The following is a 23352-nucleotide window of genomic DNA, read 5'->3' as shown; positions in this document are numbered from 1 at the left end:
ACAGGAACAGACCCTTCAACCCTCCAAGCCTGCATCGACCATGCTGCCCATCTGAACTAAAACCCCCTATCCTTCTGGAAAGAACAAAGGAAATTACAGCACAGGCTTGCGTGAGTTTCCCATTAGGGTAACTTAACGAAGAGTATTTGGGCTGGAAGGGGCCACAGAAGATTTCTTTTTAATGTTTCATTTCAGTCATGGATCCAGGAGAAGTATTGCTCTGGGCAATCTGAGACCTCGCCCACTGTGGCCTTATCTCCACGCCCTCAATCACAGAACCTCATGGAAGTGGCCTGCAGCTGATCCCTCTGGCTTTCCCATCCATCCAGCTCATGCAATTTTCCAACATTACCTGCCCAGATTCCACATGGAATATTAGGAAGCTGGATGTGGAAGTTAAGCAGGGTGTTAATTTAGGCTTAGTCTCATTCTGGCACTGACAGGAAATTGACTCACTGGTGTAAATTATCAGCCAGAAATCCACTGGCATTTAAAAACCAGATTATTATTTGACCTTTGAGACCAAGTTCCAAGTCTAGGCCAGACAGTTGAGTTGAAAAGCTCTTGCCGTGGCCAACAGCAGTAAGCCGATGCCAAAAAGATTTGACAACTTTAGCCCATGAGGTAGAAGTCCACAACACTAAAAACGCCCACATTTGGCTTTAGTTGTTCAAATCATTCAGAAAGTATGCATGGAAAGCGGGTCTGAGAAGAGATAATATCACTCAAGGGGAACTGTCCAGAAATGTAAAAGCTTTACACTTAATCTTCTTTGTGCTATCACTGACCCTGGGCAACAAGTTTCTGGGCAGCAATCACTTACTTTATTTTACAAATGAATGCCCCCAGTTGCAGACAAATGTTAAAACCCTTTGCTTTGTCAAACAGGATCCCATTGATGAGCATGTCACTATACACAGTTATAAAGTTAAGTCCATTATCACCTCACGCTTTGCTGAAACAGTCTTCAGCACTAAAGTAGTGAACAAGGAATCGAGTGCCCAGAATGTGGCGTTCAACGTACAGATCCCACATGGAGCCTACATCTCAAATTTCACAATGTGAGTACTCACAGCAAGAAAAACTGTCCATTTTAACAGCTCCTGGTGGTTACTTTCACAAACAGATCTTAGTGCACAAAATGTTCAGAATCTCAGGGTAAGATCCTTCAGCTGTATTCAACCTTTCTCTGTCAGATGCTCTTCAACCTGTTTCTATTTCTGGACTAGTCATCCAGGCACCAAGGTAATGGTCTAAGGACCCAAGTTCGAATACCACCATAGAATCATAGAATCCCTACTGTGCAGAAGAAGGCCATTTGGCCCATCGAGTCTGCACCAGCAACAATCCCACCCAGCCCCTATCCCTGTAATCCCATGTATTTACCTTGCTAATCCCTAATCTACACATCTTGGGACACTAAGGGGCAATTTAGCATGGCCAACCAACCTCACCCGCACACCTTTGGACTATAGTGAAACAGTGATAGTGATTGGGCAGATAGTGAAATTTGAATTCAACAAAAGCTGGAATTAAAAACGTAATGATAACTATGAAACCATTGTCGATTGTTGTAAAAATCCATCTGCTTCACGTATCTACAATTCCAATCTACCAGGTCTGGCCTACACAGCAATGTGGTTGGCTTTGAAATGACTGAGCAAGCCACTCAGCCCACAGGCAAACTGGGGATGGGCTTCCCATGAATAAAAAATGCTTCAGGGGGACTTTATCCCAATGTTCCTTGACAGTTTCTCACTGGGATATCGATTGACAAAGGCACGCTCCCCAAGTCTTAAAATGAATGCCCATGATTTATCTTCATGTGCAAGACTGAACAAAGGGGGGGTTGGCTGGAAATCTGATCAAACTTTGCCCCAACTGTTTCCAAAGTCCGCATGTCTACATGTTTCATGAGGGTCACTGAATAGAAATAGGATTATCGGATATTCCTCTCCCTACCCAAATAGTGGTGTGGAAAAAGGTATCATTGCTACTGTCATCTCAACTAGAATCTATGGTTCAAATGTGGGGTCCGCAGTTAATGTGGATTATTGCAGCCCTGTGTGGAGCCTGTGCTGATGCAGCCATGGAGGAATGTGATAGATCGACCCATGAGAGTCCATGGGGCCAATTATAAACTGCTCTGATGATCAAGTGGCTGAAGTTAGTTGTCACCCCAAGAGTGACAGCAGAAGCCAGTGTTGCTATGTGGTCCCACAAGAGTTCTGAAACAGCCTGAGCACTTTGGGAGGGCAGAAAATCGGCCAGTGACCAGGCTGAGTCAGCTGACAGTATGGTTTGTGGGATCGGACACAGAGAGGACATGTCCCCTTTTCCCTCTTGCCTGGCCACTTTTCCTTTGGCTCACGTCCAATCCCTGGATCAGGATGGTGGATCAGGTGGGGGGAGAAAGGTAATCCTACGAGGAAAGGAAGTGGAGGTCCCTGCAGTGGCCATCAGTAGCTGGGTGCCTTTGTGGGGATATTATGCCCGAATGTTTTGCCGTTTATGAATAGAACTACAAAATGGTTCTGAGGACACTTTCGCACTCGGCAGCGGCTGCACACACCCAGCTATTGGCCCACGAAAATCATGTCCGGGCAGAGAGATTTGGATAGGCTGAGCGAGTGGGCGAGGATCTGGCAGATGGAATATAACGTTAGCAAATGTGAGGTTATCCACTTTGGAAGAAATAATAGTAAATTGGAATATTATTTAAATGGAGAAAAATTACATCGTGCGACTGTGCAGAGGGACCTGGGGATCCTTGTGCACGAATCGCAAAAACTCAGTCTGCAGGTGCAGCAGGTGATCAAGAAGGCGAATGGAATGTTGGCCTTTATCGCGAGGGGGATAGAATATAAAAGCAGGGAGGTCTTGCTGCAACTGTACAATGCACTGGTGAGGCCGCAACTGGAGTACTGTGTGCAGTTTTGGTCCCCTTATTTGCGAAAGGATATATTGGCCTTGGAGGGAGTGCAGAGAAGGTTCACCAGGTTGATACCGGAGATGAGGGGTGTGGCTTATGAGGAGAGATTAAACAGATTGGGTCTGTACTCGGAGTTTAGAAGGATGAGGGGTGATCTTATAGAGACATATAAGATAATGAAGGGGCTGGATAGGGTAGAGGTGGAGAGATTCTTTCCACTTAGAAGGGAAACCAGAACTAGAGGGCACAGCCTCAAAATAAGGGGGGCCGGTTCAGAACAGAGTTGAGGGGGAACTTCTCTCAGAGGGTTGTGAATCTCTGGAATTCTCTGCCCATTGAAGTGGTGGAGGCTTCCTCGTTGAATATGTTTAAATCACGGGTAGATAGTTTTCTGATCGATAAGGGAATTAGGGGTTATGGGGAGCAGGCGGGTAAGTGGAACTGATTCGCTTCAGATCAGCCATGATCTTGTTGAATGGCGGGGCAGGCTCGAAGGGCCAGATGGCCTACTCCTGCTCCTATTTCTTATGTTCTTATGTTCTTACAATGAGCGTAGAATCCAATCCTAATAGTTAAGCAAGGCTCCGTTCTCACCCATTTTGAGGCCTGCTCAGAAATCAAAAGGTGGGATTTTGCAGCCTCGTTCGTTGCGAAACTGTAAAATCTCGCCCGAGATCAACGGACCTTCCCACGGTCCTCCCCTCGCCTGCTCCGATTCCCATGGCGGGCGGGCGAGTACAATTCCAGCCAAAGTCTTTAACCACCTGTGGGCAGCATTGTTGGAAATTTGGAAAAGAGAATTGAATGCAATGCCGAATAGAGAGAGGGCTGATTCACTGTGAGCCCATTCCTCACCAGTGATGACCAAATTCACCCCTCTGTGTATCTAATATCGGTTGGCAATTTAATCATAAACCGCAGCCGTAATATATTAAAGCTTCAGTTAAAAATAAGTTTTTTAAGTAATGATTTATTGAAAAAGATCTGGAATGGAACTTTCCAGCTGTTCACGCCGGTGGGATTTTCCAGTCCCGCTGCAGTGAACGACGATGTGGCTGAGCGCCAAATTCTCTGACCTCCCTCGCTCGCAGCGGCACTGGGGTGTGAACGGCCGGTAAGATCGCGCCCTTGATCAGTGAAGAGCATTTTACTGAGAAGGAATGATGTATTCTGTGAATTGGCTGGACTTTGCATCTTTCATCTTTTTGTACTTATTGGCTCATGTGAGTTGTTGCTCTTTACATTGTTGACTTTCGTGTTTGACTGCTCAATATGTCCCGTTTTTAAAGTTTTAAATGCTATTAAGTTAATAGAAGTGCATTTTTAAATGAAATTTCAAACTAAAATTATTTCTTGATATTGTTGAAAAGCAAGGCCTTCTTTGTTGAAGCTTTTCATCTTGCACTCATCAGGACATTGGCACGCATACCAATGTCAGGGAAATCAACAAATGGAAACGTTTTAATATTATTTTATGGGATGTGGGCATTGCTGATAAGACGGCATTTGTTTCCCGTCCCTAATTGCTCTTAACCTGAGGCTGGTTAGGCATTACTGTGGATCGGAATTCACATGTTGGCCAGACCAGGTAAGGATGACAGAGTTCCTTCCTGAAAGGACATTAATGGGCCATAGAATCATAGAATCCCCACAGTGCAGGAGGAGACCATTCGGCCCATTGAGTCAGCATCAACAGTAATCCCACCCAGGCACTATCCCTGCAATCCCACATATTTACCCCACTAATCCCTCTAACCCACGCATCCCGGGACACTAAGGGGCAATTTAGCATGGCCAATCCACCTAACCCGCACATCTTTGGACTGTGGGAGGAAACCGGAGCACCCGGAGGAAACCCACGCAGACACGGGGAGAATGTGCAAACTCCGCACAGACAGTGACCCAAGGCGGGAATCGAATCCGGGTCCCTGGAGCTGTGAGGCAGCAGTGCTAATCACTGTGCCACCGTGCCGCCAGATGGATTTTTCCGACAACCAATGATAGTTTCATGGTTGCTATTACTGAGACTTTATTCCAGATTTATGAATTGAATTTAAATTCAATCAGCTGCCATGGTGGGATTTGAACCCTTGTCCCTCGAGCATTAGCCTGGTCCTCTGGATTACTAGTCCTGTGATGTTACCGCTATATCACCATCTGCCCTGTATGAGAAGCTACATATTCTACAGCTGCAGGAAAAGCTGTCAGCATGCTATAGCTGAAACCAATGCTCAGATTTAAGTTTCTGTGTAAATTGTGCCTTTGAAAGCCATATAAAGCACTGCCTATCAGAGGCAAACCAGCCACGCATAGATCAATTTATTTCAAATTCTTTGCACCATATGTAGATTTGCAACCATGCTTTACCATTCCACGAGTTCTCAATTTTAACCATGTTGTCATAGAAAGATGTTAAGCACAAACCAAATGCTTCCCACGGTAAGAGGTGGAAAGTAAGAAGGCCATTTTCTCAGTGGCTCGTGAGTAAATGAAGTGTGGCTGTCATCTTTCAGATGAGACATTAACCTGAGACCCTGCCTGACTTCCCAGGAGAATGTATAAATTCCCATTGGCACTATTTTGGGGAGGTGATGGCCTAGTGGTGTTATTGCTACACTATTAACCCAGAAACTCAGCTAATGTTTTGGGGACCTGGGTTCGAATCCCGCCACAGTAGATGGTGGAATTTGAATTCAATAAAAAAATCTGGAATTAATGATCTACTCAGCGATCAGTGCTGGGTCCACTGTTATTTGTCATTTATATTAATGATTTGGATGAGAATATAGGAGGCATAGTTAGTAAGTTTGCAGATGACACCAAGATTGGTGGAAAAGTGGACAGGGAAGAAAGTTATCTCCGATTGCAACGGGGTCTTGATCAATTGGGCAAGTGGGCTGACGAATGGCAGATGGAGTTTAATTTAGATAAATGCGAGGTGATGCATTTCGGTAGATTAAACCAGGGCAGAACTTACTCAGTTAATGGTAGGGCGTTGGGGAGAGTTACAGAACAAAGAGATCTGGGGGTACATGTTCATAGCTCCTTGAAAGTAGAGTCTAAGGTGGACAGAGTGGTGAAGAAGGCATTCGGCATGCTTGGTTTCATCGGTCAGAACATTGAATACAGGAGTTGGAATGTCTTGTTGAAGTTGTATAAGATATTGGTAAGGTCAAACTTGGAATACTGTGTGCAACTCTGGTCACCCTATTATAGAAAGGATATTATTAAACTAGAAAGAGTGCAGAAAAGATTTACTAGGATGCGACCGGGACTTGATGGTTTGAGTTATAAGGAGAGGCTGGATAGACTGGGACTTTTTTCTCTGGAGCATAGGAGGCTGAGGGGTGATCTTATAGAGGTCTATAAAATAATGAGGGGCACAGATCAGCTAGATAGTCAATATCTTTTCCCAAAGATAGGGGAGTCTAAAACTAGAGGGCATAGGTTTAAGGTGAGAGGGGAGAGATACAAAAGTGTCCAGAGGAGCAATTCATTTACACAGAGAGTGGTGAGTGTCTGGAACAAGTTGCCAGAGGTAGTAGTAGAGGCGGGTACAATTTTGTCTTTTAAAAAGCATTTAGATAGTTACATGGGTACGATGGGTATAGAGGGATATGGGCCAAATGCGGGCAATTGGGACTAGCTTAGGGGTTTTTTAAAAAAAAGGGCGGCATGGGCCAAAGGGCCTGTTTCCATGCTGTTAACCTCTATGACTCTACTGATGACCATGAAACCATTGTTGATTGTCAAAAAACACCATCTGGTTCACTAATGTACTTTAGGGAAGGAAATCTGCTATCCTCACCCAGTCTGGCCTACATGTGACTCCAGAGCCACAGCAATGTGGTTGCCTCTCAACTGCCATTGGGCAAAAAGGATGGGCAATAAATGCTGGCCAGTCAGCGATGCCCATGTCTCTTGAATGCATAAAAAAATTTGAAAAAGAGCAGGGGGCATTGCTCAATAATTAGCCCTCAATCAGCATTACTATAAAATTATTTGGCTATTATCATGTTGCTTTTTTTTGGGATCTCGCTGTGTGCTGATTAGCCACCATGTTTCTTACATTACAACAGTGGCTACTCTTCAAAGGTATTTCATTAGCTGTAAAGTGTTTTAGGTCATCCTACGGTCATGAAAGGTGCTGTAGGTAAGGAAGGCTTCTTTGTCTAAGTCATGCTGATCATTAAGCCCCAGGGTTGACCTATAGGAGCACCATGATTAGCCTCCAAACCCCTGGGACAAAGATAGGGAAAATAGCCACAGTTCCCATCCTTGTGGGCAGATTTTCCAGTCCTACCAGCATTGCAGGCAGGATGGGAAAAACTGCAGAGCAGCCAAACATCAAGCGATGGTGGTGGGTCTGGGAAATCCCAGCCTCGGTCAATAGGCATTGACCGTAATGACAACAGGTTGGCGAGAGGTTTTTGCTTGCTTGTGGTGTCCTCCAGCGTCAAATAACTTGCCCACGCTCAGTGTGAATTCTCCCACGAGTCACTGAGGCAAAGTATTGGATGGCACCTGGGAATCGAGATCCTAGCCTGAAGTCTGACCTTTCAGGAGGGGAAGGAACGAAAGGGAGAAAAATCAATCTGGGCATGAGTCATGTAAGCGACTAAGGAGCAGGTTTGAAAGTGAATGTCTAGCCTGTTCCCTTGGCTGGGGATGCGGCAAGGTTTAAGGCAATTATGACACACAGAGAATGGGAAGAAAAAGTTAGATAATGAAGTCCAAATGAAACATGCGTCATTATGTAGCGGGATCCCCTTTTTAACTCCACTGGGCTTATTTTAGGTTTGATTCTCCGTTACCCAAACCCCACCAATGCCCGAGTGATTCTCTCTCTCGCCGATGGAACAACGGCCACCTTGCGCCTACTTCACTAGAGTAGTGCTCCCAAGAGAGAGAAAAGGAAACTGCTGCCTATCCACTACCTGGCAGCCTTTCCTGAGTGGGTGGTTTCGAAGCGCCCAGGGTACCCTCAGTTCTAGACTCCGGAATTATGGTAAGGGATATTTAATATTGTGACTTGGTCAGAGATCATTGGTGAGAAATTGAAAAGATCAAAACGGACTCCAATGGAAGTCAAAGATATATATATATTTGTGTGTCAAGATCACCAAACACCAGGAAAACAACACACAATGCCTTATGCTCTATAAGACTATAGCTATGGAAGGAATACTAAAACGGACACAACGAGAATGCTTACTTTACACAAGTTTACCAGTGTCTTAAACTATGAAAGGTGCATGCAAAAGCCCCCCCCCCTTTCCCCAAAGCCTCATCCACTATGATGATCTCGGGAACTTTGCGAATTACCGGAGGGTACTCACAATCCTAGTTTAAATTGCTCAGTGGGCTTCGGGCTGCGTGCTGGAGACGAACGAGAGGCAGCAACAGGAGAAGAGAGTGGAGAGTGCTGCCATGCTGGTCTGAAGAGAAAAGAGAGCGAGACCAGAGCTTGCTTGTCCCTTTTTAAAACCTGAACCAGTGATTCTCTCACACAAAACAGTTTCTGATCATTGATAGTTTCGATTGCCTGGGACAAAAAGGGCCGGAACTGTCGGGACTGCCCTTAATTGACATTTTAATGTCTTTTAAATGTTCTCTGAGTCATCCTGATTGGAATCCCATCAGCGAGCTGAGTCATTGATGTTATCTGTGGATGGAATGATCTCTGTTCTCATTGTCTTGCTGCTGGGCTATTTACTTCTTGTCTGCTGGCCATGGTTTCTCCTTTGTTTCCTGTTGATTAGATTATCCCTGTCTCGACCTTCTCGTTATTCCCAGCCTCTTGCATATTCATGTGGCTGTAAAGGTTCCTGACAGCCAGTTGGCCATTTTCCTTATCCCTGGGTTTTTTTAATCATGGAGGATTTGCCCTAAAACTTACAATTACTGCAACAAAATTAATTAATATGCTTTCCATCTCTTGCATAGGACTGTGAATGATATAACATTTGTTGGATCTGTGCATGAAAAAAGTGTAGCGAGAAATCTTTATGCACAAGCACGAGCTGAAGGCAAGGCTGCTGGGATTATCAGGTAAAAGTTTTTCTGATCTATCTTTTCTTTATCTGTATTACACACACTGGGCAGAATTCTCCAGCCGCACTGGTCTAAAACCTGGAAATTCCTGCCCGGCTGTCAATGGGGTTTCACATTGTCCGCAACCCGCCTGCTAAAATTCCAGTAGCGGGTGAGATGGGAAAATACCCTCAACTATTTCAGTATTGTCTCCCCAGTGGTTGAGTGGTCTCCAAACTCAACCATAAAATAATTCTCTCCTTTCCTGTGTATGTTGTGCTCGTTGCCCAATAGGATACTCAACCATCAAAACAAGATGTCTGTCGGGTAATTTATTGATGTTTAGTTCAGTAATTTATTCATGTTTTCCATGTTTAGGACCTCGGCCCGTGAGATGGAAAGTTTTAAAGCAGAAGTGAATGTACCAGGAGGGAGCAAAGTCAGCTTCGAACTTTACTGCCAAGAACTCCTACAACGACGACTGGGTCTATATGAACAGACTATTATTCTCCACCCAGGCAACTTGGTGAAACAGCTCCAGGTATTGCTGACATTCTTTCATATTGCACTGTGCAGTCTAGGGGTTTCACACTAACCAGGTGGCAAATATTCCACAACTTAGAGTTTAGAGTCATAGAGATTTCCAGCATGGAAACAGTCCCTTCGGCCCAACTTGTCCATGCCGCCCTTTTTTTTAAAGCCCTAAGCTAGTCCCAATTGCCTGCATTTGGCCCATATCCCTCTGTACCCATCTTACGCATGTAACTGTCTAAATGCTTTTTAAAAGACAAAATTGTACCTGCCTCTACTACTACTTCTGGTAGCTCGTTCCAGACACTCACCGCCCTCTGTGTAAAAAGAGCAATTGCTGCAGTAACTGGGGTGAACCATTGTTGGTTACCACCAGGAGTGCTGAGCCATGGTCTGGCCAGTACTATGAGTCTGTAGATATGTTACTGTTGGGGTTAGGGTTGGGCTGTTCTACCTGTTAATATAGTCCTATGGTACACCCCAGTTGGCTCCGCCTCCTGGAAGAGGTATAAAGGTCACTGCTCTGCCTGGTGACCCTTTAGTCTGGGATTGTATATTGTATATAGTAGCTCTGTTATTGTTGGCAATAAAAGCCTTTATTTCCCGGGTACATCCTGCCTCCCGTGTGATTTATCGCGCATCAGTAACAATACAGGGCTGCTGGATACAGACCCAGTGGCACCGGTGTTAGGACAGACTGTTAAAAAATTCCTGCACAGAAATATGACTCAAAAACATTTCTTAAAATCATGGTATCATCACACTCAGCAGTTCCTGTGTGATTGCAATACCTGGATTTCTCCATTTATTGCAGCTGTTTCTGAGAGAATGAGCAGGTTAGCAGCTAAGCTTTTCAAATTCCAGACTAATCTGGGGACAACAGGAGATTCACTAAACTAGATACCTAAATGTTCTGACTCCTGACAGCTCATTAGTTAGATATAGCACATGGGCGGCACTGATTTGATTTGATTTAATTTGATTTGATTTATTATTGTCACATATATTGGTATGCAGTGAAAAGTATTGTTTCTTGCGCGCTAAAAAAGCAAAGCATACCGTACATAGAAAAGGAAATGAGAGAGTGCAGAATGTAGTGTTACAGTCATAGCTAGAGTGTAGAGAAAGATCAACTTATTGCGAGGTAGGTCCATTCAAAAGTCTGATGGCAGCAGGGAAGAAACTGTTCTTGAGTCGATTGGTACGTGTCGTCAGACTTTTGTATCTTTTTCCTGACGGAAGAAGGTGGAAGGGAGAATGTCCGGGGTGCGTGGGGTCCTTAATTATGCTGGCTGCTTCTCTGAGGCAGCGGGAAGTGTAGACAGAGTCACTGGATGGGAGGCTGGTTTGAGTGCTGGAGAAACTGCGACATTTTGACCAGGTAAGTCGCATATTAGTTTCAATCTCTGCTGCATTAGCCAGGCTCACTTCATGCACCCAATGGGGCCATTGTAACTGGCTCAACATCACTCGGCTAGAAAGCAGGAATTGGTTAGATTTCCTGCTTCTGATCCAGGGACTTGATTATATTAGCAGGTCTGGCAACATCTGAGGAGAGAAACAGAGTTAACGTTTCGAGTCCATAGTTCGGGAGAAGAGTCGTACGGACTCAAAATGTTAACTCTGCTTCTCTCTCCACAGACCTGCCGGGTTTCTCTAGAATTTCCTGTTTTTATTTCAGATTTCCAGCATCTGCAGTATTTTGCTTTGCTTTGATGATGATGCTGTTGACAGTAACGTGAATATGCTCACATCCATCAAAAATTATCACCTTCAGGAGAGGAAAAATAAAAGGTGATTTGATATCAATTCATCGATCAATCAATATTTTAAAAACCTAATCTATTTTTCCCTCAGGTTGATGTCTATATATTTGAGCCACAAGGCATCAGCCACTTTGAAGTACCCAATATGCTTGGAGCACAGTTTGATGGGCTGATCCATACAACTAAAGGAGAAAACAAGGTAAACATGAGTTACAGCTTCTAAGGGAGCTTTACAAGGAAAACTATTATGATGCATGACACTCTTGAATATCAAATGGCAGAGATTGGAAAGCAGTATTGCAATTGTTTTGAATGTTCTATTCAAAGACCTAAGCTATTATTTCCAGACTCTCAAAATCCTATATAATGTTTATTTATTAATCACAATTAGGCTTACATTAACACTGCAATGAAGTTACTGTGAAAATCCCCCAGTCGCCACATTCCGGCGCCCGTTAGGGTACGCTGAGGGAGAATTTAGCATGGCCAATGCACCTAAGCAGCACGTCTTTTGGACTGTGGGAGGAACGGGAGCACCTGGAGGAAACCCACACAGACATGGGGAGAATGTGCAGACTCCGCACAGACAATGACCCAAGCTGGGAATCGAACCCGGGTCCCTGGCGCTGTGAGGCAGCAGTGCCAACTACTGTGCCACCGTGCCGCCCCAATAATACTGGTCTTCCAGATATCAAAGACACTGGAGCTACGCCATCAGTTCTTCGGTTGTTCACTGCACAATGCCTTACGGGTGAATTCGAAACATAAGATTTTTTTTGAAAAAGGGAGGTTGTAAATGCCAGAAATTGAATGTAAATGTAGGGATGTCTGGTGGGCCAGTCAGCATTTGATTGCTGAGTATGCAACCTTCCGTTGGAACCATTTCCTAAAGAGGGCCAAACTGAAACATTTCTCTCTGATGATGAGTGATGTGCCAGACACATCCTGAATACCAAATGGCAGAGATCAGAAAGCAGATCTGCAATTCTTTTGAATGTTCTACCCAAAGGCTGAAGCTATTAGTTCCAGCCCATCAGAATCCTCTAGAATAACACTGGTCTTCCAGCTATCAGACACTGGCAATGCGCCATCACTCCTTCAGTAGCATTTTCAGCATTCAGCTTTTGCATTTAAACTCCAATCATTACTTGCAGGATCTAAAATGTTTCTGCACTGAGTTCAGCTCTGTTTTACAATTAAGCTGGGCTTGCTATAGGACTGGCTCATATTATAAGGCCAGTTGGGTTATCAACCTGTCACTCTCATCTGTCACACTTTTATATGCAAAATACACATGGAATCATAGAATTCCGATCATGCAGAAGGAGGCCATTCAGCCCATAGAGTCTGCACCGACTCTCTGACAGCATATTTTACCCAGACGTCTCCCCTGCCATATAATCCCCATTTACCATGGCTAATCCAGCTAATCTACACACTTTAGGACACTAAGGGGCAATTTACCATGGCCAATCCCCCTAACCTACACATCTTTGGACTGTGGGAGGAAACCGGAGCATACGGAGGAAACACAAGGAGAACATGCACACTCCACATAGACAGTCACCCAAGGCCGGAATTGAACCGGAGTCCCTGGCACTGTGAGGCAGCAGCGCTAACCACTCTGCTACCATGCCATCCCCTGTTCTGCCCTGAATCTCAAAATATAATCACAACAGGTTTTATGAATGGCTCCCACAGCAGAACTCTCTGATAGTATTTGGCCCGATAATACATTACTCCACTACCTTACATTTTCTTAAAGGGACTTTATGAAGTTTTTAATCTGATGTATCCCTTTACAGATATTACAGCTGGATATGGGTGCTTATTCTCACAGCTACCAGGAGCTAATGCCTGATTCACACTTGTGATAAATATAAATGTTTAAATAAATTAATTCTTCACTCCAATTTACTTTTGCCAGGTGGATTGTGTAGCTCTGGAATCTTTTTCTTTTCTAACCATGGCATAGTCAACTCTTGTGTAGTTAATTCTCCTAATACTGTCTCTTACGAATTTTATTCGCATATTGTTTCTTGGGAAATAATTACCAGCGCATTAATAGAAGAAAAAGAATAGCCTGATATTAAAGAAATATTTAAATATGATACAAATTTCCATCACTACATTAGAAGACCAAGCTGAATGTATTTGTATTATTTCAGTATAGTATTCATTATGGATTCATCTGCAGAGCCTAGGTTATTAATTCACATTTTCTGCATGTTTCCCTGAAGGAAAGGAAGCATGAGATAGAGTTTTCTTGACTACAAATTTTTAATTCAACAACCTTGCTAAGCACAATTTGGTTGAACATTAGACCATGCAGATATTTCACGTATGCAGGATTGGGCTGAGTTAAACCTTTAGCACAGAGGCCTGTTGTGGTTGCCAGGAAGACTGAGTATCTTAGCCTGATCTGCATTGCCACAGCAAGCTCCATGCAACAAATCAGCACTCCAGTGCAACTCACGGGTTGGGGAACGCAAGAAGTACAGCCTATTCCTACATGGACCGTGCTGGTCTTTGGAAGGGAAATTCAATCTGAGGAAGAAGTTAGTGGAAATCCAAGTATTTTTATACCATGCACTTTACCCATTTGTATGATAGAATTGCAAATTGGGATCCTATCCATGCCAAGGAATCCCAAAAATGGCAGGCCATCCATCTAAAGACCACTATCAAGTGGCTGTAGGGCCATCATAAATGGGACAGTGAATAATCTAGTACCAATTTCAGGCCAATGTCTCTCTGTTTATGCCAGGTGGATGCAGTTAAAATCAGTCATGTTGTGACGAGGTACTCATTATAATCCAGGTGCCTTCAACCCACACAAAATATAGAATCATAGAATCTCTATAGTGCCCATTGAACCTGCACCAACCACAATCCCACCCAGGCCCTACCCTTGTAACCCCACATATTTACCCTTGCTAATCCCCCTGACACTAAGGGCCAATTTAGCATGGCCAATCCACCTGATCTGCACATCTTTGAAATGTGGGAGGAAACCAGAGCACCCACAGGAAATCCACGCAGACACGGGGAGAACGTGCAAACTCCACACAGACAGTGACCCGAGACTGGAATTGAACCCAGGTCCCTGCCACTGTGAGGCAGCAGTGCTAACCACTGTGGCACGTGCTGCCCACTGAAATATTTCTTTTCCTAGCGACTCCAGTTTCAGCAGAGTAACAAGGTAGTCTGCTGAGCTACCTCCAGAATATGTTATAGTGTCAATGTCTGGTTTTATTTTAAGCTTTTGCAAAACCTGTCAAAGTATCAAAAGCAACAGGCCACTCACTGTGTGGCGAAGTTATTTGATAAGTTGGGTGGAGGAGAAACAGTCACCACTACAATATCTCCCAAATGAGGGCCCAGAGACCAATGCTAGATTCAACTTTGAATGTCATTGCTTGGAGATGAGGCACTCACAATTCCATTTTGTTTTTGTAGGCCCACATTTCCTTCAAGCCAACTTTGGACCAGCAGCGGAAATGTCCAAATTGTTCGGACTCTGCCATTGATGGAAGCATTGTTGTGAGATATGATGTGAAGCGGGAACTCAATGGCGGAAGCATTCAGGTTCTTGCCTGACCTTTAGAACATTTCACTTGCACCTTGTTGACTTATTTACACCTTTTGGGGAAAAAAAACTTCTTTTGGTACTAAAGCATTGCCAATCTTTTCTCCCTCTCGTTCTAGGTTTCCAATGGTTACTTTGCTCACTTTTTTGCCCCAAGCAATCTTCCACCACTTCCCAAAAACATTGTCTTTGTCATTGATGTCAGCGGCTCAATGTGGGGAATTAAAATGAAGCAGGTAAACATTTTTGCTCCAGTAATATTTCTTCAGTGTTAAGATATCTTGAAGGTTCTGAAATGATGCAGCAGATACATCCATCTTTTTCTGTAACCCAATATCTTGAAGGCTGAGAAAATTTTGTTGTCATCATTTTTCCCATCCCACTACAATGAACGGAGATTTGGCTTGCCACCAAATTCTCCGACTTCACCGCAGTAGGAGTGTGACACGAATGGGCGGTAAAATCGAGTTCAACAAGTAATTTGTGTTTCTAAGTTTCCTGCATTCAGAACAATGGCATTTTGACACTGGCATCCAACAGCTATAGAATCCGATCACCTGGGTTTCCATTTCCTTATCTTTCTCTGGGAGACTCACTGGGTACATTTTTATGCAATCCTCTTTGCACTATTTGAACACAATCATCAGTTTAATTAAAGGGTTTAGTGATAACATTAAAATAACACATAACGATAATTCGATGGTGTCAGAGATATTATCCAGGAAGTTGAAGGACACGACTTTAGGTAAAATTTAGGAGACCTCATGCCACTGACAAGTTGTGTGCGCCACCACCATATATCCAGAAATTCTCAAATTATCGAATTTGATAGCACAAGTGCAGCTAAGATTTTGTGATATGTTCTTGGATCCACATGAAACCCCAGTCAAAGAGATAAGGCCCTCAGAAAATATATTCTTTTTGTAGAAAGATGTAAGCTTTTGACAATATTTTAAGATTGCCTGATTTTTCTTTTTGTGAATAGCTATATTTTTGCATGTGTATGGAAATAAACTGGACAAATAATTCAGAAATGCGACTCTTTAGGTGGGATTTTCCGGTCATGCTCGCCTCAAGGTCGGAAATCCCCATCTGAGGTCAACAGAGCTTGGCATGGTCCGCCGAATTCCGCCCTCTAACCATTTTCAAAATCACTTATCATTCTGGAGATCTGAATCCAGCGATAAGCAAACTCAATTTCAACCAATCAATATGTTTTGTTCCCTAAATTAGACTGTTGAAGCCATGGCGACGATTCTGGCTGATCTCCATCCAGAGGACCAATTCACCATCATTGACTTCAACCACAATATCCGTGCCTGGAACGACCACCTGGTTCCAGCCACTCCCAACCAGATTAAGGAAGCCAAAAAATACATTGAGAGAATCCAGCCCAGTGGTGGTACGTGTTTACAATGTGTGTAAGAATAGGTCAGGGTGACTCACCACTGATCTCCCCTTTGGGGATAAACCTGGACTCAATCCTCACAACAGCACAGTTACAGCATAGTACTTGCTAAATGAGGAATCACATGTTTGAGCTTGCACTGGGAGGTTGGTTTAGCTCAGTTGGCTGGGCGGCTGGTTTGAGATGGAGATTGACACCAATAGCATGGGTTCAATTCCTCCTCAACCTTGCCCCTCACCTGAGGTGTGGTGATCCAGCCTATGGTTATCCAGGACTATGGTGACCTTACCTTTGTGGTATCAATACGCAATTGCATTAACTTTCAGCAAAAAGGATGGTAGGGTGTTGGGGAGAGTTACAGAACAAAGAGATCTAGAGCTACAGGTTCATAGCTCATGAAAATGGAGTCACAGGTGGGCAGAGTGGTGAAGAAGGCATTCAACATGCTTGGTTTCATTGGTCAGAACATTGAATGCAGGAGTTGGGACGTCTTGTTGAAGTTGTACAAGACATTAGTAAGGCCACACTTGGAATACTGTGTACAGTTCTGGTCACCCGATTAGAGAAAGGATATTATTAAACTAGAAAGAGTGCAGAAGAGATTTACTAGGATGCGACCAGGACTTGATGGTTTGAGTTATAAAGAGAGGCTGGATAGACTGGGACTTTTTTCTCTGGAGCGTAGAAGGATGAGGGGGTGATCTTATAGGGGTCTATAAAATAATGAGGGGCATCGATCAGCTAGTCAACATCTTTTCCCAAAGGTAGGGGAGTCTAAAACTAGACAGCATCGGTTTAAGGTGAGAGGGGAGAGATACAAAAGTGTTCAGAGGGGCAATTTTTTCACACAGAGGATGGTGAGTGTCTGGAACAAGCTGCCAGAGGTAGTAGTAGAGGCAGGTACAATTTTCTCTTTTAAAAAGCCAGTTACATGGATAAGATGGGTATAGAGGGATATGGGCCAAATGCGGGCAATTGTGACTAGCTTTGGGGTTTAAAAAAAAGGGCAGCATGGACAAGTTGGGCCGAAGGGCCTGTCTCCATGCTGTAAACCTCTATGACTCTATGACTCTAAAATTTACCTCAAAAGTACTTGTTTATCTGTCTTCTCCCTTTTCCTCACCAAATTTCTCTGCCAGTTTTCTTTTCCTTCCCTCCTCTGAAGGCATGGACTGTTTCCACTACAGCATCTCATCCTAGTGGCCATCATTCCTGTGTGAGCCTTGCAGTGGTTGCTGACAAACTGTTCCACTTGGGTGGGCGTCGCAGTTGAGTCTGATCCTGTGCGCTACAGCAGAGATTGTTGAATAGATAGCAGGAGTAGAGCCCTGACTAACTCAGAGTGCTGAGACCAATCCTAACATCCTCATTGCTACAGGGCTGTGTAGACTGGGGAGACAAGCTGAAATCTAGATGAGACCTACTTACTGGCTAAACTCACAGAGACATTGATGGACCTCTTCAGGTTTAATCCTTCTCAATGAGGTGGGTTCCATTCCTGATAATTCATTGATTACTAGTGTATCATCTCATGGTACATTGCTTGAAGCATGAGCATTAAAACTATATAATGTACAATATATTCATATTATAAGAGGGGGTTTATGTTTAGCTTGCCCCTTTAAGACCACAAAATGTATATACAGAAGCATCCATTTTTAATTTGCTAATGGGATGAAGGCAAAGCTGTAGTTATTGCCCATACCTGGTTGCCTTGCCACCTTCTTGGACCTCTGCAAATTGTGGTAATTAATATGCTGCCTCCATGATGGTGCTAGGTAGACATTTCTATGTTTTGGACTTAGCAACAGTAAAGGAACATTGATCTATATCCAAGTCAGGCTGGTGGACGATGCAGAAAGGATTTGAAAATGATGGTGTTTTTGAGATATTTGGCTCTTGCACATGTTGAAGGCAGAGGTCACTGTCCTGGGTCGTGGTGGCAAAGCAAGATTGGTGAGTCACTGTACTGCATTCCGTAATTGTACATGCTGGAACCACAGTGTACCAGAGGAGGCAGATATAGAGTCCAGTGACAGGGCCACTGATAAAGAGAACTGCTTTGCCTTGGGTAACATATTGAGCTTCTTAAGTGCCTGTGCTTACTCCATTTCAGGCAAGTGGTGTATATTCCATCATACACCTGATCAGTGCTCCCTCTAATGTCCCTTTGCCGTACAGAGCAGGTCTGTTGAACTGTGCAGTGCCTGTAAGATTGTCACTGAGCCTGGCATGCATTAGCTGGTGCACTGCCTATTGGTCCCCTGCACTGCCGGATGCTTGTGCCGCTTAGAGGAAACACTGCCCTTGACTTGAATCTTGGAGATATTGGAGATATTTTAAATGGGCAAGATATGCTTCACCCGTTACAGTACAGGATGCTGAGAAGGCCTAGTCCAGTTAAACATCGGGTGAATTTATAGTTAATTTCCTTTGGTAAAGAAAAGTTGCAGATCGGCAGGAGATTGTAAACTCTCGGCTCCAGTTCAATCCATGTGAAGCAACTGCCTTTCTGTCTTTCTCCTTGTAAATGTTGTTGACATCTGAGGTTGGAATTTACTCCATGGTCGCCTCTCCACCGGCAGCTAAAATGTCTCAGGGAGCCTGACCATGATCCCTACTGTTTAGTTTATTTATTAGTGTCACAAGTGACTTACATTAACACTGCAAGGAAGTTACTGTGAAAATCCCCTAGTCACCACACTCCGGCGTCTGTTCGGGTACACTGAGGGAGAATTTAGCACGGCTAACGCATCTAACCAGCACATCTTTGGACTGTGGGAGGAAACCCACACACCCACAAGGAGAATGTGCAAACTCCAGACAGACAGTGACCCAAGCCGGGAATCAAACTCGGGTCCCTGGTGCTGTGAGGCAGCAGTGCTAACCATTATGCCACCGAGCCACCCACTACTGCTGCCCCACTGCAATATAATTCTGGGAACATGATCAATTGGTTTAAGGCAAGGTTTCCACTGCTTTCTCGGGAGTCAGCCCCAACTTAGAGAGCTGTCGACCAATTGGATGGTCAACAGCTCTGTATCTCCAGCAGCACTAGCCAGGAGCAGTGGCCACTGCAGGAACTACATGTGGACCTCTTAGAATATGAGTTCCCTAATTAAGGCAGTAATGAGTTGGTCTATCAAGGAGCCTTGCCGGTGTACATAACGTGGAATGTTAGGGTTACCGGCAGACCTACCACACCAAGCAGCCCAGGTAAGTCCAGGGCTCAGGGTCTCAGTGAATGGACGAGGGGACTGGGGACTGGGTTCAAGAGGTCAGATTTAAAGAGAGAGATAACCTTGGGAAGGGGAGCCTCCAATGGTGCTTCAGAGGCTGTCCCTTCACCAAAATTAGATTTATTTACATAGTAACACTCCGACAGATCCTACAGACAATAAACGCCGGTAACTCTGTCACTCCACTTAATGTACATAGGCAGAGCTCCCCGATAGACTAAGTCATTACTGCCTTAATTAGGGAGCTCATATGCTAAGAGGTCCACATTGTGGGCCTCATTAAAGTCACTACAGTGTGGGCCTACCCCTGCCATGGGGAACATGCTGATGGTGGCACGATGAGGCCTGTAATGGTCTCAATTGGCCCAAAACAGGCAGGCCTGGTGCAGCTGTCCTCCCCCCACCATAAATTTCAATCAGGTCAGGAAGTGTGTTGGGGAGTGTGGGGTGGGGGTGGGGGGGTGTGTGGGGTGGGGGGTGGGGGGTGGGGGGTGCGGGGGTGTGTGGGGTGGGGGGTGGGAGGGTGTGTGGGGTGGGGGGTGTGGGGTGGGGGGTGTGGGGGTGTGTGGGGTGGGGGGTGGGGGGGTGTGTGGGGTGGGGGGTGGGGGGTGTGTGGGGTGGGGGGTGGGGGTGTGTGTGGGGTGTGTGGGGTGGGGGGGTGTGTGGGGTGGGGGGTGTGGGGGTGGGGGGGTGTGTGGGGTGGGGGGTATGGGGGTGTGTGGGGTGGGGGGTGTGGGGGTGTGTGGGGTGGAGGGTGGGGGGGGTGTGGGGTGGGGGGTTGTGTGGGGTGGGGGGGGTGTGGGGTGGGGGGTGTGGGGGGGTGTGGGGTGGGGGGTAGGCAGTGGCAGGTCGTTCGCTGTATTATTTTCTGCCTCCCACTCCCACCTTCAAACCCGCTGGTGGAGGACTGTAAAACCCAGCCTATGATCTCTGAATTGTGAAGGGGCAGGAACTAGATCACTGCCTGTATCGATATACAAATCAAAGAATCTGACATTTCTAGAAGCAGGAAAGTTACAGTTTAAAAGAAAAGGGAAGTTTGTCTTTTTAAAACAAATGAAGCAATTTTTAAAAGATTCCTGTGAGTGCTGCATGTCGCTCTCTCCAAGTTGTTCAGTCTGATTAGCAGAACAATGATCCATTTTTATTACATGCATCATTCATTTACAGTTTCAATCTTTTATTTTAACCAGGAACAAACATTAATGAAGCAATCCTTTCAGCCATTTTTATACTGACGGAAGCCAATAACTTGGGTCTTCTGGATCCACGATCTGTATCGTTCATCATTATGGTTTCGGATGGAGACCCCACAGTTGGTAAGCACTCTCTCAGAGTACCTTAATGAAATAAAGAATGTAATAGTACATCAAGTTACATGGAGTCTCCAGCACTGAGGAAGGCCATTCGATCCAACTGGTGTATATCAGCCCTTATACTCCACACAAACCTCTTCCCCACTTCTTCATCTAACCCCATCAGTATAAAGTCCTGTTACTTACTCCTTCATGTGTTTATTTAGCTAACCTTTCAATGCATCTATGCAAGCCATCTCAACACTCCCTATGATAGCATGTTCCACGTTATAACCATTCGCTGGGGAAATAAAAATTCTCTTGAATTCTCTATTGGATTTTTTATTGACTACCTGATATTTATGACCTCTAGTTTTGATCTCCTCGAAAACTTATTTATTCGTCAAAAGTAGGCTTACTAGGCTTACATTAACACTGCAGTGAAGTTACTGTGAAAATTCTCTAGTTGCCATACTCCAGCACCTGTTCGGGTACACTGAGGGAGAATTTAGCATGGCCAGTTCCCCTAACCAGCACATCATTGGACTGTGGGAGGAAACCAGAGCACCCGGAGGAAACCCAGGCAGACATGGGGAGAACGTGCAAACTCCACACAGACAGTGACCCAAGCCGGGAATCGAACCCGGATCCCTGGCGCTGTGAAGCAGCAGTGCTAACCACTGTGCTACCGTGCTGCCTCCTGCACACCTGGAACCGCTTTTTCTGTTTCCACCCTAGCAAACCTTTTCTTTATTGGGCAACTCTCTGTCAGGCATCCCCTAGCCTTCTGAGAAATAGGCCCAGTCTTCGCAAATCTTTGCAAGATTAATGGTGATGGTGGTAGAGTGTTAATGTCACTGAACTAGTAACAGAGGTCCAGGATAATCCTATAGTTCAAATCCCACCAGGGCAGCTGGTGGAATTTCAATTATGTTAAGAAAATCTGGAATTATGAAGCTGTTCTCAGTTGAGGTGACCAGGAAACTATCACCAATTGTTGTAAAGGCCCATTTGTCTCACTTTTGTCCTTAGAGGAAGGAATAAACTGTGCTGGAGCTTCAGCTCTTTGGCATGCAGCACTGTGAGTGTAGCTCCAGCTCAGACACTGCAGTGGTTGAAGAAGGCAGCTCACTACCACCTTCTCAAGGGCAACTAGGGATGGGCAATAAATGCTGGCCTAGCCAGCGATGCCCACATCCTGTAGATGAATTTTTTTAAAAATATGACTCTGTTCGGTACCTCTGGAAATATGTTTTCCACAATTCCAAACTCTGGCCTCCCTGTGGAACTTTTGAGGCTTTCGAAAAGTTGCTGCAAGGGCAGTGACTGCTCGACCTGTGCCGGCATCACTACCAACTCTCGATTCACCGCTCACCAAGGTAACTTCAGATTCTTCCTTTAAAGAGTGCTTTGTCCAATCTCCCCCAGTGGGTGCTCTGTTGACAGCCCAAATTGTTGTTAGATTTCTGTCACCAGCATGGCTACGATGTTTTGCAGTTTGTTTCAAGGCCTACGCTGGAATTCTCCCATCCCACCCGCCACTGGAACTCTAGTGGGCACGGGGGGGGGGGGGGGGGGGGGGGGGGAGCGGACCATGTAAAGGTCCATTGAAGTTTGCGGGAATCTCCAGTTTTCAGGTGGGCGCGGCGGCCAGAGGATCCCACCCCTGATCTGTGCTGGTAAGCTTTCCTTCTACTCATGAGTAATTCTGGCCTGACTCAGGCTGATTACTTCAAAACTACTTTGTTAACCCTAACAATGGCCTAGTGGTATCATAGCTAGACTATTAATCCAGAAACTCAGATCATGTTCTGGGGACCCGGGTTCGAATCCCATCATAACAGATGGTGGAATTTGAATTCAATTTAAAAAATCTGGAATTAAGACTCTACTGATGACCATGAAATCATTGTCGATTGTTGGAAACCCACCTGGTCTTTTAGGGAAGGAAATCTGCCGTCCTTGCCTGGTCTGGCCTACATGTGACTCCAGACCTACAGCAATGTGGTCGACTTTCAACTGCCCTCGGGCAACTAGAGATGGGCAATAAATGATGGCCAGCCAGCGACGCCCATGTTCAACAAATGAATTAGTAAAGATATGACAGGCTACATCTCTCAAGTACTGGCTGCTCCACGCACTCTACAGAGTCTCTAACACTGTTACATCATGATATACACCACTCTCATTACTATAACTATTAGCTCATTATACTACAATTAATTTCTTGTAAGAAATTTTAACTTTATTTTGCCATTTTCCAAATTGCTTTACCTCACTTGAATACGTAACATGTTCATTTGAATTCTAACAAAGAGGTTCATTTACTTTAAAAGGGGTAATATGATAAACAGAATGGAGGAACTTGCATTTGTAAAGCATCTTTCATACTTTCAGTTCTTCACAGCCAATGAATTCATCTTGAAGTGTGGTCACTTCTTTTGTAGGAAATATTGTTGTCAATTTGCAAACAGCAAGGTCTCGCGGACAGCAATAAGATAAGACACCAGTAAAACGATTAATGATTTCCGAGAGTTAAAAAACTAATTTCTCTAAACT

At 44.7% G+C, this 23352-nt stretch overlaps 1 protein-coding gene across 1 annotated transcript in view; it reads left to right on the top strand.

Annotated features, from left to right (window-relative positions):
* Nucleotides 1–197: 197 nt before the first annotated feature.
* itih2 (inter-alpha-trypsin inhibitor heavy chain 2) overlaps nt 198–23352 on the top strand; it is a 73372-nt gene continuing 50217 nt past the window's right edge. Inside the window, exons 1-9 of the mRNA XM_078234767.1 lie at nt 198–212; nt 889–1061; nt 8879–8983; nt 9344–9506; nt 11354–11461; nt 14722–14850; nt 14971–15087; nt 16085–16253; nt 20692–20817. Of these exons, the coding sequence (XP_078090893.1) occupies nt 198–212; nt 889–1061; nt 8879–8983; nt 9344–9506; nt 11354–11461; nt 14722–14850; nt 14971–15087; nt 16085–16253; nt 20692–20817 (1105 nt within the window). The remainder of the gene's footprint in view (nt 213–888; nt 1062–8878; nt 8984–9343; nt 9507–11353; nt 11462–14721; nt 14851–14970; nt 15088–16084; nt 16254–20691; nt 20818–23352) is intronic.

The sequence above is a fragment of the Mustelus asterias genome, chromosome 19 (genome assembly GCF_964213995.1).
Source record: "Mustelus asterias chromosome 19, sMusAst1.hap1.1, whole genome shotgun sequence".
In the NCBI taxonomy this organism is placed as follows: domain Eukaryota; kingdom Metazoa; phylum Chordata; class Chondrichthyes; order Carcharhiniformes; family Triakidae; genus Mustelus; species Mustelus asterias.
The sequence above is the reverse complement of the archived record's forward strand: the minus strand, read 5'-3'. Positions and strand labels throughout refer to the sequence as shown.